This window comes from Amphiura filiformis, chromosome 14 (genome assembly GCF_039555335.1).
Source record: "Amphiura filiformis chromosome 14, Afil_fr2py, whole genome shotgun sequence".
Taxonomy (NCBI): Eukaryota; Metazoa; Echinodermata; class Ophiuroidea; order Amphilepidida; family Amphiuridae; genus Amphiura; species Amphiura filiformis.
The window spans coordinates 15,283,019-15,301,985 of record NC_092641.1 but is presented as its reverse complement, the minus strand read 5'-3'; the positions used below and the strand labels follow the sequence as shown (position 1 = coordinate 15,301,985).

Below are 18,967 nucleotides of genomic sequence, written 5' to 3'. Positions count from 1 at the left end.
GTCAACAAAGATGGGAGTAAGAGCACAATAGAGAGAGAGAGGGGGGGGATGAGAGGAGGTGGAAATGAAACCCTGATAAATGAAATGATGCTGTGCCTGTGAGAAGGAGAGAAAAGAAGTCAAACAAATATTAAAGTAGGACTGAGAAATAGCCCAGTTAAAAACTTAGGAAATAGGGCCTATGATTTAAAAGTTAAAGTTGAAAAAGTCAAGAACAAAGATATCTGCACAAACTCAACAACAACAAAGGAATATTTAGTAAAATCACAAAATGAGACAAATGGTCTGAGCTTAGACAGACCCAGCATGAATTTGAGTAATTTCTTTCTTGGTAGGGGCCATGTTCTTTCTACTTATAAATCAATCCCAACTATGAAATGCTTTGAATGCCTTGCTGGCTTGTGCCTATTCCAATGTACTTTTCAATATCATTGCTTGCTTCTGACCCAGTTGACAGCAGGGCGATGTCAACTTTGTTTGCTCTATATTGTGATATTTTATTTTCTTGGGGATCTTCAATGCGGAGAAATGACATTGGTTTATAGTCTGGCATGAGTCTAGGATACTACTCACATGTGACTACATTGTAGGATCAGAAGTTGGGATTTAGGGTTATCCTAAAGGATTAGGACAATTAAGGTTAGAATTTGGGGATAGGATTCAGAAGTTAGGGATGGTGTTAATCTTACGGTGCAATTGCTACTGTATTCGAAGGAGATATATATGAAATTTAGGAACAATTCAAACATGATCACAAAAAATCTAGATTTTAAGTGAAATTTAGGAAATGTCAAATGGAAACGCGAAAATGAATAGAGAGAAATATTTAATAAACAGTTTTACAGTTGTGATATTTATTGCATTATGGGTTACTGAAGTTTCATGTAGGAAAGTAGAATGGTGACAATAACAAATGAAAAATAAGTTTAGCTTGATTGCAGCACTTCAATACAAAATGGCAGCTGAAAATATATTTTTTCAAAGTTTGACTGCTATGACCTTTGCTACTTGTACCAATTGCTATCTACAGCTATTTATATATTCTTCAAAACTCTGAAAGAAGCAAGGAATCAAACTGTCTTAATTTCAAAATCATTTTACTTTTCCCCAAGGGCAATTGTCAAATTATGATAACTGTGACAAAGACACAAATTTCAATTGAAATACATCTCCTTTACATAGAGAACATGATATGCTTGTAAAGTTTTGATGTACATTGGTTGTTAGATGAGATGACAGATGATGATGTCATGGAATCTATCAGGGGCCAACTGGGAGAGGAGGAGGCAACTTGGTAACCATCAAATTGCTGGTCCCTGATGCTTTAAATTTCATCTGTGTATTTTGATATTAGATGATATGTTTGATGGTTAACCACAATCTGAAATCTAAACTGAATACTTGGATATCATTATTACCAGTATATAATGCTAAAATGAGAAATGAAAGAACAGGTTTAGATTTTTGGTAATAAATTTATTGTAAAAATAAAAAATGAAAAGAAAACATTATATTTGTGGTTGAAAAAGAAATTTATCTGTTGCCTTGAGGGAAAAAAGATGTAGGTTTCTTGAAAGATGGGCTCTTTATCAAATGTTGGGATATTTGTTCCTCCCACACTAATGCCATGTCTCCCCACATCAATGTAGCGCTATCATTTTACCGAGTCACAATTCCAAACCCACCTGATAATTTGTCATGACATTGATCAAGTACTGTTTAATTTGTGACCACATCAGTTCTGTCTATGTGATAACATTATGAGAACATGAACCCAAGTCCCCTGACTTCCTTTTATGGGTAAGGGGGAAAAGATGGGATGTGTGGTGTATAGAGTGGTGGGTTGGAAAAGTAGTTCAAGTTGATGTTATCTGGCCATGTCATTCAAAATCAGGTATTTTGCAATTGTGGTCAGAACATAGTATTGGTAATTAAATATTTGAATTATTTCAAAAGTGTCACATGTACAATATCTTATTTATATCTTTATAAAATTATTCTCAATTTTATAGCATATTTGTATATTGACCACTCCACATTTTTCAACCTTCCTACACCATATACTCTAGGCACTTGATTGTACTTTTGATTTTCAAATCTTTTACTTTGACCGCCCTACATATTGCTTGCTATACACATTTCTCTTAGGCCTAGTTTATTACATGTAATTTAATTACTTATATTTAATTATATCTCATTGGTTCCTATGATGGCATAAAGCATGGGACATTATCAATACAATTGCATACCAGCCTTTATACCAGCAGAGTATTTTTGTTATAACATAATAATATGAGAAAATAATGTCATTCAGAACCAGTAGTGCTCCAATTTAATTATTTATGGTAGAAAATCATTACTTAAGTTAATGTTAGAACATAGTGCAATCTACTCCCTCCCATGAGGAGATACCTTTGTGAGCTTTGACATATATTTGGTTGAGAGAAAATGGAATTGTATTTCATATGAACCCTAAAAAGTGTACTTTTCCTCATGATTTCTCTTATTCCTGTTTTTCTGTCCAGTCTTTTTTTGCCTTTAAACTTTTACTTCAATCTCTCTTCTCTTTAATGCCTCCCATGCATTTGATATTTACAATCTTTTTGTGCATGCACTTTTGTTATAAATTATACATATTTTGCAACTTTAGCCATCAGGATCCATAACATGGTCTACATAACAGTTCAGCAGGACTGGCAATGAATCCATGTATGTCTGATTCGTACATATTTTCCTTACGGCTTGTTTCTTCATGTAAACCCAAAGCGGTGTGAAATATGTCGCCTTTTGTGACGTTTATTAGGGCGCTAAAAGCCTTGCGCATTGTCGTAGCCAAAGTTTACACCAATTCAATAGGAGCCAATCATAATGACTCATTTTCATTATTGTACTTGGTCTCCATAGTTACAAAATGCCACCGTACCACCAGAAAAATAGCGGACAAAAGCACCATTCAATAATGAATATATTTTAAGATGAAGAATATTGAAAATGTCAAAAATAGCATGTGATTTCATAATTTCTTTGTTGCTATAGTGACAAATAGAATATAGGTTGTCAATTTTGTTCTATAATTTGGAAAAAAGATGAAGAATGCAACCAGACCATAATATTACATTTGCTGTTGTTATTAGGAGTCAAATCAAACAATAGAAGCATTGGACGGTGAAATTTCTTTATAGGTAACCACGGTAACAATTTGGGATAATTTCATTTCAAAAAAATTGATGAAGGGAATAGGCGGGGAGGTGCAAATCAGTACCATCTTATATACATAGCTCCCAACCATCTCAGGAGTTGCAGGAATGGCGATATTAAATTCTTGTTTTGAAGCGAAGGAAAATCATCGGGGACCTCCAGTGGAATTTATGATGTTATTGCTCGCTGTACTAGGCATTTGGTTGCAGAGAAAAGAAGATAGCTTATAAACAATTTCTGAGCGTTTTTCAATTTTGAATCGCATAAACACAAATAAAATGAAATGGAAATTGAAATATTACGCGTTGAATGATACCGGTGACCTATATCTGAGACGGTGAGGGGAAGCGCAGAAGAAGATTTTCAATTTAAAATCGGCCCAGTACAAATAAGTGAATTAATTTTGGCTTAGTTATAATATTGTATGTAAATTCAAGAGTTACAAAGTTTTGTGGACATTTGCTGATCATTATTATTTTTACTCAACGAATAGTCAAAAGTTAAAGTGACTAAATTCATTTTGTTGTGTGATTATATTCCTCCTTGTTGAATAATGTGAGGTGATATATAAGAAAATGAGTCTTTCATCAATTAATTAAATTTGGTTAAAAGAAATAATAGCATTCTCTTTTATAAATTTGTTTTGCGACTATAATTCAAAATTAAAAACATTGTTTCAAATTCTATGATTTTTTTATTATATTATAGCCTATTTATTGGGCTATAATGTTGAAATTTAAAAACGGATAAAGATTTGTATGTCAACTGTTTATTTTGCTTGATCGTATCATTCACATCTTTCTTATTTCACTTAAAAAACTTGCCAATATTAAAATAAGCCGATCTTATTCAGACATGTTGAATTTAAGATTTAAAATTTCAATAAATTCACCCCAATTGATTTATTTTAATCACTGTCTGCCATTCCATCACCACATCATCTAGAATTCAAATCAAGAAATAAACCTGTGAATTCTGTCATCCATGTGACATTGGACATGAATAAAATTTACCCACAATAGAAAATTTGATTTAATTTTTTTCCTTACAATGAATTTCCAATTGCATAAATTGTCACAATGCTTTACCATGACAACTAGAACATGACAATACACTATGGACTACAAGAGCCTCATCCCAATGGCATAGTTCAACAACCTCAATTAAACAATCATAGTGCAAAATTTGACTTCACATTTCATAGTATGAGTTTGTGTACCCAAATTTCCAAAGGTTATTCAATGAATGTGCAACTGTATTGGGGTTAAAGAAATGTGCCCTGATAGATGAGGATGTTGTGGATCCTAGTGATACCGCTGATAATATTTGTAACACTTCAGCTATACATTGTTGTATAGATTCTAATTTGCACTCGATTATCATGATTATATAACTGGAATATTAATTTTTATATTGAAATATCGGAACTAATTAGGGGTAAATTAGACATACCCATTGGAGTTTATTTAAAGCGTCCACCAGTCCCGCCTTCATGTCTGCCACATCATTGAAAACCACCCAAATTGCTTAATTCAATTTTTTTGGAATACAGTATATATAGTAGTGAGTATAATGAGTATATGAATACAAAACGGTACTAATTTCTCTCTTGTATTTCATGTGCATCTAATTTAAAAGGAAATTAAATGTTTGTATCAATATGGTATTTAATGGCGGATTGGAAGAATAAAGTTATCAGAGTGACATTGATAAGATCTGAGATATAGCATTGATATACAGAGTAAGAAGATCAGGCCTGTAACCAGACTTTTTCATGGGGTGCAAATTCCTGTGCAGATTTTTCAAATGCAGACATTTTCAAGAGAAATCTCAGACCTTTATCTCCTTTGCAATTCATCAATTAGTGCAAAACAAAAAAAGAAGATTTGGGAAGATAACAATATCAGGCAGTTTACAATACCGCCTCAAATAATAATGCAAAGATTCATTGTGGGGAAAAATGATCATTGGGAGACTTCCAAGGTTTCGAACAAAATGAAAATAAGCAAAATTTGTTTGGACAAATATACTAGTAACAATTTTAAAGATGGAAATTATGTTAACTTTATGAATGAGCAATAATTATAATTACTTTGGTGCCATTTTAATTTGGAATTGATGTTCAAAGTTTTTTTTTTTTTTTCATTCTTTGTTCTTTTCTTTAACATTCAAAGTTCTGGCACAGGAATAAAACCAATAATCTAATATAAGTTAAGTTACTTTTTTGAAGGAAATCAAAAAAGCAACTGGTTATTTGATAAAAGGGAAGATCTTTTTGTTTTCAAATAATAACAAATTATAACATTGGCCAATGGCCATATGGTATTTTACAGTACACAATTACTTGGAAAAGATCTAAAACGTCCATGTTATCGTCAGATATGATAATTAATTTGCATCATCTGTGACTCGTCCGTAATTTACTAATTAACTGTCCTATTCTATAAATGACCATTATTGAAAGCAGTGCCCAGACTGAAACCAATTGTTCACATAATGAAATATCGTCCTTAATGAAGACCGTGAAGGAAATTCAACACGTCTTGTAATTAGTATTGTAGTCCATCTTAAAGCTCTCTGGATCATGAACTGAATCAAGTCTTCATCTCATGATAGTAACATTACCGAGTTATAGACATGTATAGGCCTATAAGCGTAGACCATAAGGCCAAAAACGGACCCTTGAATATTGGCTGTAGATAGGTAGTCCTTCTGAGAAGGACTACCTAACAGCCATATCATATAATTCATTTGACAGTTTATATTATAGGATATATTGGAGATTTAAAGATGAGACAACTAAAAAACTGAAATAATTATCAGAAAATGTCAGAATTTGAAATTAAAATTAAAATGTTTAAAGCAGGTACAAACATGCTCAGATGTTTTTGACATAGACTTTCCAAACTTGAGACAAATTCACATTATGAACTTAGTCCTAGTGGATGAGCATGTTTGTGATCATAGGTCCATTGGAAGGACTACTTCATCTCCATCACTCAAGAGTCTTTGTGTGGAGAATGCGGCCAGATTTATGCAAGAGTAATTAGGATTTGTTGTGCCTCGTAATAAATCCATATTTTAAGGCGTATGGATTATGACTCTTAGAGGGAACGTGATTTTAAGGAATATAATCCAGGATATGTGCAGTATGTTTAGGTGACAACAGAGTGTCTTTGTAATCGGAATTTAGTTATTTTGAGAGGGTAATGGGATCTGTTTTCATAAAAATTGCCTGATTGATCAAATTTAGAATTAATATATAGAGTTATGTAGGTTACTGGTAGCCTATAGCTTAATATTGATACAAAAGACAATAGAATATTGAACCTATTTTGAAACTGCAGGTCTCTTGGATCATGGAAGTACAATAGCAATGCAAATCAGCAAATATAATATATCAAGCTTATACATGCAGTTTGTAGGTGAATACCTATGATCCAATAGTTAGATGTGAATTCCATACTGTTTCAATCACTTATTCATATGTATTTTACAAGATAAAGTTTGTAAAGTTGACAAACCTTTTGCTGCAAGATCACTTTGGGAGGATATTAACATGTTTCTATGCACTTCAAGAAGAAAATAATATAGGGGAATGATAGTGAAGGGCAAAATATATTTCTGTGAGTTTTGCCCTATACAGGCACAGGCATGAAAAGTTTCAGCATTTCAGCAGATTTAGCAGTACTTTTGGTTTCACTTGATCAATGTTTTTTATTTATTTCTGCATCAAATTCACAGAAATTGTTGAAACATTGTCTATGGTTTTTCAGTATTTTATGTTACTGATAGTAAGTTTTCATGTCTGAATGTAACTTTCATTTTTGATTATTTTTATCAGATGTTAACTGAATAAAATGAAGTTAAACTTGATATTTGACAGTGCCAAAGTAGGCAGGAAATGTAGCAAGCATTCTAAGAACTTATTTTCCACCTGTAGGCCTTTTAACTAAAATCCCACAAAATATGTCAACTTAGAAGGTTAATTCCTCATTAACAGCAAATCTCATATTGTATTACATCAATGCCACAAGAATCAAGGGAAGTCAACAGGGCTGAACTTAAAACTTTCTTAAAATAACTTGTTTTATGTGAACCAAAATTACAAGAAATTGGATGTTGAGTCACAATACTGCTGGAAGGTAGGGTTAACTGGTATAGAAACAGTGCACAGAAATCATGACCTATATTAGCTAATTGATTTTGTTGAATAATAAAGGGTTGTTTTTCTTGATTTTGTTGGACAAAAAGTGATTTTTGACCTCAAGAAGATTGACAGCAAAACAGACTCAAATATGGTGTTAATACAGCTAGGTTGGTGCAGTATTTTTTGTAAGACAGAACAGAAAATGTATTCAAAAGCAAGTTGAAAAGCTATCATTATTTGAAGATAGCTTTAAAAATTTAGAAATTAAAATTACCATTATAAAATGAAACAATGGGGTTTTTTATGTGGAGCAACTTTTCAACTTAGAGCATTGATTGATGGGAATACAAAAGTTTGTATGTGAATATAAGATTGCACTCTTAGAAAATAGGGTTCTTGGCTGTCTTGTATGTAGAACCCTTAAAAGAAATTGGGTTCTTGAAAATTGAAAGAACCCTAAAATGGTTCTTTCTGGCCTTTCCAGAACTTTTTCAGGTCAGAAATGGTTCTTTCTGGCCTATCCAGAACCATTTTTGGTTCTTCATACAACCAGTTTTAACTGGTACCTTAAAAGGTTCCACATACAGGACAGTTCAACAACTTTTATAGGTTCTACTTAGGACTATTTTTTCACAGAGTGTAGAACCTTTAGAGTAAAGGGTTCAAATTATCTGAACTGGTCATTGAACCCAAAAAAAGTTCCCAGAGGTTGTAAACTTAATATACAAAATACAATTGTAACTTTTGTTGTTACAAGATGATAGCTGCTGAGTTTTCAGACTTTCCTCTCTGACATTTTCCACCAAACCGTATGCGAGACATTTAAGCAAAAACAAAGCAATCTTGAAGCGCCCATGTTGATGTAGGGCTTTGTCGGTGAGAGCTTTCCTAAATCCTGGCCAAGTTTTGCTATTCTTTCTGTGCTTTGATAGGATTTCTGTATCGTCAAGTTTGAAAGTGGTGCTATTATTTTAAGTCTCTGTGATAGAATGCTATGTTGCTTTTCTGACATGTGAGATAGTCACAAAGACTAGCGTTATTCTTGTAAAAATGTTTTAGTTTCAACATTGTATAAAAAGTTGGCTGTGTGGTAAAAAGTGCTTCAGTTACTTTGATACCAATTACTTATCTGTATCGTTTATAGAAAAGATGAATGTGTGTGTGTGGGGGGGTGTATATGCATACTTACCCCCCATGCATGCTCATACACCATACATGCAGCGTAGATCGTCATGACAATCTATGATGCAGGTATCTGCACGCGTATGTTTGATGGCACATGGGGGTTTGAGATCTTGGCGGATGGGTGAATGAAGTGGATATTTTACAAGTCATAGAAGTCACTTGAGCTGCTCTGAATTTTTAGCAATGCATCCCTGACACACATTGATCAAAATCAGGAAGTCGTATAAGTTCTCATCAGATCATAACTGACATGTACACTTTTCCGTCATAAGATCCTCAAGATATTCTTCTTCCCTACGCCATGTCAACAAGTTGTTAGGATTATTCCTATATGGTACACCTTGTTTACACACAAGTCAGCGAGTCTGCCCGCAGCGTGTCAACAAGTCCAGCCAGCGATTTTGAAACGATTTAGCCCAGTTCATGCACCCCTTGCAGGGTGCACAGCAAATAGGTAGTGAAAACCGGGATATTTTCTCTGAAAACTTTACCTCAGTATATTGTGGTCTTTGCCTTTATTCTCTTTAAGAAATGTTGTTTTTTCGGTGGCTTGAGCCTTTCCTATGGATATAAGTTAGATAAACATTGTTTGGTCATACCAATGCAAGGGAAGAATAAGATTGAGAATGTTGAACAAGTTTGAAAACTTTTATATAAAAGGTTGATTTTTGGCAACTACACAGTTTTGTATGAGTCAAGTGATGTTTTAAATTGACTTGTATTTTGATAATATGTTCTTGTGGGTGTATTGATTGGAAAATTTGCTTGGGACATGAAAAGAATATGGCGGTTGTGTAAACTGAAATATACTTGTGTTGGTTTTAATAATATTGCACATAATTTGATGTGTTACTTGATGAATGAGTGCACTGTAAGCAAAGTTTATGAAGTTGACTTTTAATGTTACTCAAAATAACTTGATGCAAACATGAAATTCGGCTTGTTTCATTTTGTTCGGTAGTAAACTACAAAACTGTAAAATGTTCAGGAAAAGTTGCAGCGTTACAACTCCTGAGAGAGCAACTAAAGTCACATTAACTAAACGAACCTTATGACACCCATTAGTCTTCCATTAGGGGTTGCTCAAATATTCAGTCAAATCACAAGTCAGCTCACTGAAAATACTCCCAATTTTTTTTAATCTTAACTCTCTCCATGCGGATGTTGAATGCAGACGATAAGTTTATTTTTTTTTTAATTCAAAATTTCAGAATTGTAAATTTTCATGACCATATTTAGAATCAGCATGAAAAATGCATTAAAATGAGTACAAACAAACCTAGTATTGGTTCAGTGATTCTTGAGATAGCTCTCGATATGTGAGAAAACATCTCAAAACTCTCAAGTCAATGACCAGCTAGCATGCAGTGCAAATTCCAATGCTTTCAATGGGACAGGAAATACTGAAAATCCTGTCAGCGAATGTTGCAAAGTCTTCAATTTTTTTCTTAACCATTGGTTTCTATGGGACATAAAATGGTTAAAAGTCACAGCCAGAAAATCTTTAAAAGTTGCACAATTGGGCTACAAAATAACAGGTTTGGCAATCTTATTAATAGGAAGATATATCAGAAATTGGTATGTGTTTGTCAGGATTCAAGAATGCGTTGACTTGATTCATTGAGATCTTTGTACTCATTCATGTCTTAATTTTGCCATTTGTTCAAACGAATCAAGAATGTGCATGACCACAAATTCATGTGTAGGGGGAAATTGGAGCAATTTTTGGATAGTAGTCTCTACTCCTGACCTTAGCCCTTATCCTAACCCCTAAACCTAATCCGGAGTACCAAATGTGTACATGACATAAAATTATAGCAATGCGTTTTTAATACCTATGTTTTTTTAATTATCTCTATTTGTATGTCTTATTTTTTACAGTGGCTAAAAGATGGAGAACCAATCGGGGATGACCAACACAGAACTATCGCAATTACAGGGGTGCTATATTTCCTTCGAGTTGTCGCAGGCAACAAGCGGGATGATACAGGGACATACCAGTGTGTGGCTACCAATGATATGGGTGTGGCATATAGCAACAATGTAACATTAGAAATAGCATGTAAGTATTATGCCTGTTTGTCTGTCTGTCTGTGTGTCTGTCTGTTTCTTTGGTCATTTAATTTTGAATAGAGTTCAAACATGCAAAAACATTCTTTGGTGCTCCTGAGAGAACTGCTTGGGGTATATGAATGTTAATTCTTATGCTCCCATGTACACCATGATGTGCACCAAAATTGTTGGGCAAATAATTATTTTCAGATAAAGTAAGACTTTTTTTCATTAAATAACTTCAAAACGCTCTAGTATTTCATAAACTTTTGACATCTCATTGTTACTGTAGTTCTAAATTTTATTAGAAGATGACAGCAAATAATTACTGAAGAAACACATCATCATTTGTTACTTGATTATCGAGTCATAAACAAACTTTAGAATAAGTTTCCACCATTTTCTTTTCTGAAATATCACTGTCCTCATCATGTAGTGACTAGTGTGGACTGTGGGTCATAATATTCCTGGATTTCTTAATGATAATCCAAGCTATGACACAACCCCAAAGAGAACCTAGTTTCTCTCAAAGGTCACAATGAGAACATATCTAGCCATGGTTTTTGCTCTCTGCTGGCTTCCAACTCACATCCATTTCTCTGCCGCCAACAGAAGTCTACAACGCATGGTCCTTTTACCAACACACACTCATCCCGCAGTGAAAAAGAGATAATATTTTCTCTTGACCCATCTCAATTATACTTTAAAATACTTGAGATAATTTGTCGGCTTGTCATCGGCATAATACGACTACAAAAGAACAAACTTTAATTAACGCCACAGCAAGATGTCGCTTAATTTCTAAGTTGCGGTTTGTATTTTGTGTTACAAAAACTTGGCATGTCCACGATAGGACAGGGGAGTTGTGGACAGTGATACAGAAATAACATTTGTATAGGCCGTTCAATCTTTTATGGAGTTTGCGTAATTGGTCGTAATTGGAATGCACGGTAGTGGGGCAGATTGCTGGGGACATATTGGAAAATGAAGATGCATAGATTGCTATGTAATAGCTGCGCTTATAGCGAGCTCAATGGCCAGATAGATTTCTAGATTGTCTTTCTGTTTGTATGCCTGATGAAACAACTGATTTTTAATTAATGAGTGAGATGATTCCTGTTAACATGTTCTGATGAGACCTGTCTTTAAAAAAAGAGAAAAGTTGTTTTTAAAAGCAATGTTGAGAAAGGAAAGAATGATGAACTTGTCATCATGTCATAGGCATATGACAGTGGTGTTCATGACCAAATTTATTCTGAGTTGTTCTAAGTTTGTAGGAGCTATAGGTAAGATAGTACACATGTTATCAGATGGGTGTCTTCAGAAGTTTGACAGAAAGAAAGAAATTGGGAGAACCAGAATCACACTTGAGGATTAGTGGCATTACCAAGGATAGAGGACAAGGGGGCAGATGTCCCCAGTGTGAGAGATCTTCCCCCCTCCAGCTGTCCCCTCTCTCGTGGGATGCTGGCCACCCTAATATTAAGATTTTTAATCCTTCTTTGTACTTTTAGTCCTGTCTATGCGAATGTTGAGGATTGGCTGTGTAGGCCTATACTAATCTTCAGGTAGTGTTGCATTCTCTGCCTCTCATGCTACGTCATCTTCAGGCATTGGTCCATCCCTCTAAAATCATTTCCTATCCCTGTCGATCTAGAACCTTTCTTGGCAACTTCTTCAAATGGTATACTACCCTGAGCAGCCTCCAATATATCAAGACCCAAGAATGTACATGTATAATCACTTACTGCACATCTATTTCTTACATGTCATTGATCTCTATTGGCAGCATTGCCATACCAAATTCAAATGCAGAATACAAGAAAATACCACAGTCGATAGATTGTTTTACTTGGAAAGAAGAGACTATTGAATCAGTCTGGCCGCAATTTACTAAAAATGCAGTCGACAGTAAAATACCAAAGTATAAAATTATTGTTTTTTCTTCAGATTATTGTGACAGTAAATACAAATTGTACATTTTCGTGCATTTTTGTTAAACATCATAATCGACCATTTTAGCTTCAAAATGGTAAATGTGTGCAGATATTTGTTGCCGGAGAGCTATTCTGGAAGCCAAAGATGCTCCATCAATCTGCTCTATGGATTTTACCCCAACCTCCCTCCCCCAATGTCAAAAAAGAAGAAATCTATGCCAATGAAAGCAGATACCATCTTTTTACACCAGGGTCCACAACATGCTCATCAGGGGCACAGTTCTTTAAGCCCAATACATTTACATTCATTGAATGACCTTTCAAAATTTGGGTACAAAAACTCATACTCTGCAACTTAAGATTAAATTGTGTGCTGTGATTGTTGAATTGAGATTATTGAACTATGCCATTGGGATGAGGTCATTGTGGTACGTAGTTAGGGAAGAGCGAGTTTTATGTTTATTGGCTGCGTGCACTTTAAAGTATGTCTGTCTGTGTGATGGAGTTATTGGTAAGTTCCTGTATTTGATAGGTCAAACATCTTAATGAGTTATGATAGACAAGTGATACCTGGTTTTGTCAATTACATACAAATACATTCAAATATCTGTACTAACCAGTATCAACATCTTCAGAATGTAAAAGTATTTTAGGATGTTTGTTTTTGAAACAAATTTAATTTGTCAATATATCAATTCAGATGTCAGAAACTGTTATCTTCAAAATGGATGCAGTAGTGGCTATTCAATAGTAAAAATTGTAAACATTCTGTTATTATGATGAGGAATTACAGTTATCTGTATGATGCTATTTTATTTTGTTAAGGCTCTCATTTCATGTCTGTAGATGCTGGTTACTTTTTGCAATCCAAATGAGGTAGAAGTTGCTCATACTAGGCACACCATGCAAAGGAGAGGGAGAAAGATACAGTCTTAGATCAAATTACCTTGACAGACTTCCCTCCCATCAACCCCAATGTCAAAATGAACCAAATTATTAGGCAAACTGGGGCAAAAATCATGAATTTGAACTCGGCATAAATTTCCTAATCCTGACATTTTCCTTTTGGGTGAATTTTAAGAGAATCAACTTTGGAATTTGTTCTATCCTCTATTATGTCCCAGAATCCTATGAAAAGGTTGCCATTGTTACTTGACAGTTGGGATAACCTTTTCTTATATTTCTGTCACTACCTCATTCAAATCAAGGAGATGAGATTGCACAAAACCACTTCAGACTATTGTCTTAATTAATCATTTCACCGATTGTTGACCAGAAGCTTTGTCTTATTATCTCAATGAATAGGATTGGAAGTCTTTGTTTAGTGCTTAGAGAAGCTTTACAACAATCAGACAGACCTAGGATCTAAAACATGCTCACCATCATGACACAGTTCTTTAACCTTAATACACTTATACACACACATAATAACCTTTGAATGTGTTGGGTACATAAACTCACCCCCCACAAGTGGAGTTCAACTTTTAAGCCATAAAAGTTATTAAACCATGCCATTGGAAATCGAGGCTATTTTTGGTCATAGCGATAATGGCTGAATCTCAGTATCATCACTTCATCATTGAGTCTTCTAAGGAGGGTGGTCGCTGTTTGCACAAAGACAAGTGCTGACAACTTTCCTACCAATTGCAATCAAAGTAGTTCTATCCATTAAGTAATTGGTGATTGGGTTTAGACAATAGGCCTAGGCAAATCAGATGGGTTTGAACAAGTTTCTATTGTTATCTCAACAAAAAATCCCTTAAAAAGGGAGAGCAGGCATTTGCAAGCATTTGAAAGAGGTGGTCGCTGTTTGCACAAAGTCAAGTGCTGACAACTTTCCAACCACTTGTGATCAAGGTAGTTCTATCCATTATGTAATAATAGCCAAATGAAATGATTTTAGTAAATTTCCATTGTTATCTCAACAAAAATTCCTTAAAAGGGAGAGCATGCATTTGAAGGAGGTTCCTATAGAGTATACCTCCCAGGTATACCTCTAAAGATTTGACACCTGGCAGCTATTGCAGATAGTTCCTTCTTGCCTTAGACTTCCAAATGGTAGAAGTACAATGACTGGCCTAGCTTTGTTGTGACTGTTAGCTAATTACAGCTTGAATCATTTATTGGAGTGAATTTCTTGAGTCACGCTTGAGAGCCTACTTACCTGCTTCTGCAGGTGTGTGTTTGTTTGTTTAAAAAAGTGCAATGATTTCCATATGTTTTGTTTTAAGCATTAAAATTTTGCACTAATGTTAGCTTTCATGTTTAGCAGTCATTTATTCCTTTTTTTAGAGATGTGATAGTGATCATGGTGATGCAGTTCTCTTTCTTTCCCTCTCTCTCCTCAATGTTTGGTATCATTCCCGTCTCTGTCTCTCGTCATTCCTCCATCTATCTCCCTCTCTTTTTCTCTCTGTCTGTTTGTCTGTCTGGCTGTTTCTATCTCCATCTTTCTCACTCTCTCTTCCTCGTTTTCCATACCATTGATTAGGGAATCACCTTTCTGTGATTATAGTATGACTTATGTTCTAATACGAACACATTGATACAATGCTGAAAAGAGATTGATAGTGTGCTAGTGAGATTTGCGTAAATCGTAGCAGCACTTTGTGATATTTCAAAATCATTGTGCATAATTGATACCCCTAAATACCAATGGATATATTGTCACTTGGGCAAAGAACCTCTGAAATCATGGTGGAAACTTGAGCCTACTGATGATTTGTTATGTGTTACTTTATTACACTATATCCAAAACCAATATGCTTGAACATTAACTGATTTAGATACAACATTGATACGAAATGGGTGATTGTATAGTCAAGTACCAACATGCCTTGAATTTGTTAAATAGTTCTTAGGGTCCACCTGTCACTGGGTTGACTTTTGCAGAGTACTTCTGCAAATTCAAGGTACATGGATTGCAATACACGTAATTGGTATAATGGTAGATGTTGTTGCGTAGCACTTCCGTCATACTGCATAAAAGTGGGCATTTTTGTGAGATTCATTTTTTGCGCTTTGCAAATTCTGAACTGTTCCAATGTTTTTAAGGGTATGAATCTAAGTAAACTATACAAAAAGGAATATGTTTGCGGATTATTTTTTTCACGGTAGCTTCTTGGACTGCGAAAAATAAATGTAGCGCAAAAATATCCTCTTACAGTAGTTGCTAGACTGAGTAAGCGCTACCATCAATAGGTGAGACAGTGATGGAATGTTGCCTCTTCACAGCCATCCTCATCTCAAATGATCTTATGGGTAAACCAGATGAAGTACACTCTCAGAACATTGGATAAAAAATGAATGGGCAGAAAACAGTTGGTTAAAAAATGCCCAACAATGGTTAAGATTCTTGAAGTTGGGCAAAATACAGTTTAATACATGGTTGGTCAAACCTGTCAATATGGTATTTACACAATGTTGGTTAAAAGTTAACCAACCTTGGTAAAAACATCCTTTTCCGCCAATAAAGTTGGGCAAAGTATGGTTTTGCCCAACCATGGTCACATGGTGTTCCTTTGCGAACTGTGATTGGTCATTGTGTTGGGCAAAAATGCATTTCAGAAAACAAGATGGCCGATATGAGTGGCTTGTTGTAAAGCGGTGGATCGGGGTCTTCAAGATCTGTTGGAGACACTTGAAGGTATGAAATTATATTATAAAGTATATCATTTCATCGGGTATAATACTTAGTTTAAGTATGTGCGAGGCCGAGACTGTGAGCAAGACTTACGATGCTTTATCGACGACAGCTACCACCACAACCGGTAAAGCTTAAGCTTAAGCTTACCGGTTGTGGTGGTAGCTGTTGTCGATAAAGCATTGTAAGTCTTGCTCACAGTCTGGCCTCGCACACACTTAAACTAAGTGTTATACCCGATAAAATGTTTATAATATAATTTCCTGCCTTCAAATGTCTCCAATTGGTTAAAATATGAACAATGAAATGAACTTCCCATTCATAGTGTTTAACCAACTATTGGTTATATTTTGCCCAACATGCTTTGCCCAACTGGTTGGTTACCGTAATGTTAACCAGTAGTTGGTCAATGTTTTTAACCAACCTGTGGTTATATTGTTAACCAACCCAGGTTGGTTAACAATATAACCAACTGTTGGGCTGTTCACCTGTAAATACATGGTTGGTTAAAATTTTAACCAAGTTGGTTAAAATTTTTAACCAATGTTCTGAGAGTGTAGCTATCGTGATTACAGTTTGGTAGCTTATTAAGCTGGGTCGATGAGCATAGGGACATTAAGTTGTTGGGATTAAATTGCTGAGAGAGAGAAAAGTTTTTATTAATGTGTTTATTATGTTCCCAAAATGAGTTAGTGTTCCCAATATTATTATGTGTTCCACATAGGTTCACTATTTTGCCTAATATAGAGGGTAGTCAATAAATTTGAATGTAAGTTATATAAGTGCAGAAGATGAGATACAGAAAATCTGGGTGGAAGATGTACAACTATATTGGTCTTCTTTTATGTCAGTCCTGTTATGCAATGTTATAGAAGTAAAGATTATGTTTCATCAGGCTAAATCGTTATTTGTCATAAGAGCATGATTTCTTTATGAACATATCACAATTTTATTAGAAGTACTTTTAACTTGACTTTTAAACTATTTTGATGTTATGCAATACCAGTATTGCCAATCATTGTCCACCCACGTGGCATCTTGCATGTGTGAAAAGTGAATGGATACCATTAGATGTTAGCAACCAAACTTTCCCATCATCATCATCATCATCATCATCTCTTACTCATCATCTAATGTTTTTAAAATGTCACTGCTTTCCTCAGTAATCACACGTGCATTCATCTGAGATTAAAAGAATGACAACAAATTGTTAGATCAAGCTCATTTAGAACACTTTTTGGGACAAAATTTTACCTATAATCAGGATAAAGTTGTCAATGACCAGGCTTTTATCCATGATGACCAGGCTAGTTAAGGTGGTCATTCAACATTTTCACTATTTTCCAAAGGGTACATATTTCTAACCCCTCCCCCCTTGAGATAAATAAATAAAAAATGATGAATTTTCCTCTCCTCCTTTAAAAAATCCATGTTTTATCAATTTCTTTCATACATAGTTTTATCACCCCACTTCCTCAAAATGTATGCATGGGAAAAAGATGATTGACCCCTGAGTGCCCATTGTTTTTAAGTTATTACTACCACCATGGTGCAACATTGAACATGTAATAACTATCTCTATCTGGTGATGATGAGAAGGAGGACCACACTGAAAACAAAAGCTTGTTTTTCGTTGTGTTCTACTAATTTAAATTAGTAAAATAAACTGCTTTGAGCGCATTCTACCAATTTTTACGATGTCTTACGATATATGTAACTAAGCGGACGTATGCAAGACTCGTAAATGAAGGAATAATAGTTGTTGAGTGGGTCCTACCAATTGGATTTGGAAGTTCTACGACAATGCAACATTTAGTACAGCATCGATAATTCGTAAACCCTGTCATCGCAGCATTTACGAACTCGTTGTACCATTTGGTTTTACAAAGCTCTGGTGGTTTTCGATGTTTTAAACATTCCGCTGTTCTGCACTCGACCACGCTTGCAGCGACTGACCGAGTAGCGGTTGTGCAGCGACAAATTTGAAGGTGAAAAACTATGCTAACAGGTAATATTTCAAGGTATTTCTTTCAAAATGAGCACTAGATATTGTATTGATGGTGTAAGCTTCTTTTCTGTATGATCAGAAATGCTGTGCCACATGTACATTGTGGTCGTAAAGACTAAAAGTCACGATGCTGTGTCACATCGCATGTAAGCTTAAAGCTACATGTATAAGCTTACATGCGATGTGCGCAGTTATGACTTTTAGTCTCTCGACCACAATGTGTATGTGCACAGCATTTCTGATCATACAGAAAAGAAGCTTACACCATCAATACAATATCTAGTGCTCATTTTGAGAGAAATAAGAAATATTACCTGTATGCATATTTCTTTCACCTTCACAACCATCGTACATCACATTTGTACAACTGATTCGTTCCGCCAGTCAAGCGAGTTCTAATCTTTGTTGAGCCTGTCCAACTAACCAATATTAGTTAGTTGAGCCTGTCCAACTAACCAATATTAGTAGGATGAGACATCGTTTTTACGATCCTATAGGTTAGTACGGCAGGTTTGAAATTCGTAAAACCCATGCCGTACTAATCACTTCGTTGGTAAGGCACGTTAGTTAAGCATGCCTAACCAATATATAGCATCGCTTGTCATGCCGTACAAATCATTGATTAGTAGAACGAGACATCGTTTTTACTAACTTTTACTTAGTAGAACTTACGACATTATGTTTTCAGTGCACATTCAAGATGATGATGATGATGATTGTTGCATCGTATGAGTATGGAACACCCTGCGGTTATTTTTACAGAAAGAAACAATCCCCATTTACACCTTCCCATA

At 34.9% G+C, this 18,967-nt stretch overlaps 1 protein-coding gene across 1 annotated transcript in view; it reads left to right on the top strand.

Moving 5' to 3' along the window:
* LOC140169229 (roundabout homolog 2-like) overlaps positions 1-18,967 on the top strand; it is a 118,317-nt gene that overhangs the window by 65,118 nt on the left and 34,232 nt on the right. The window contains exon 3 of the mRNA XM_072192485.1: positions 10,415-10,595. Within this exon, the coding sequence (XP_072048586.1) occupies positions 10,415-10,595 (181 nt within the window). The remainder of the gene's footprint in view (positions 1-10,414; positions 10,596-18,967) is intronic.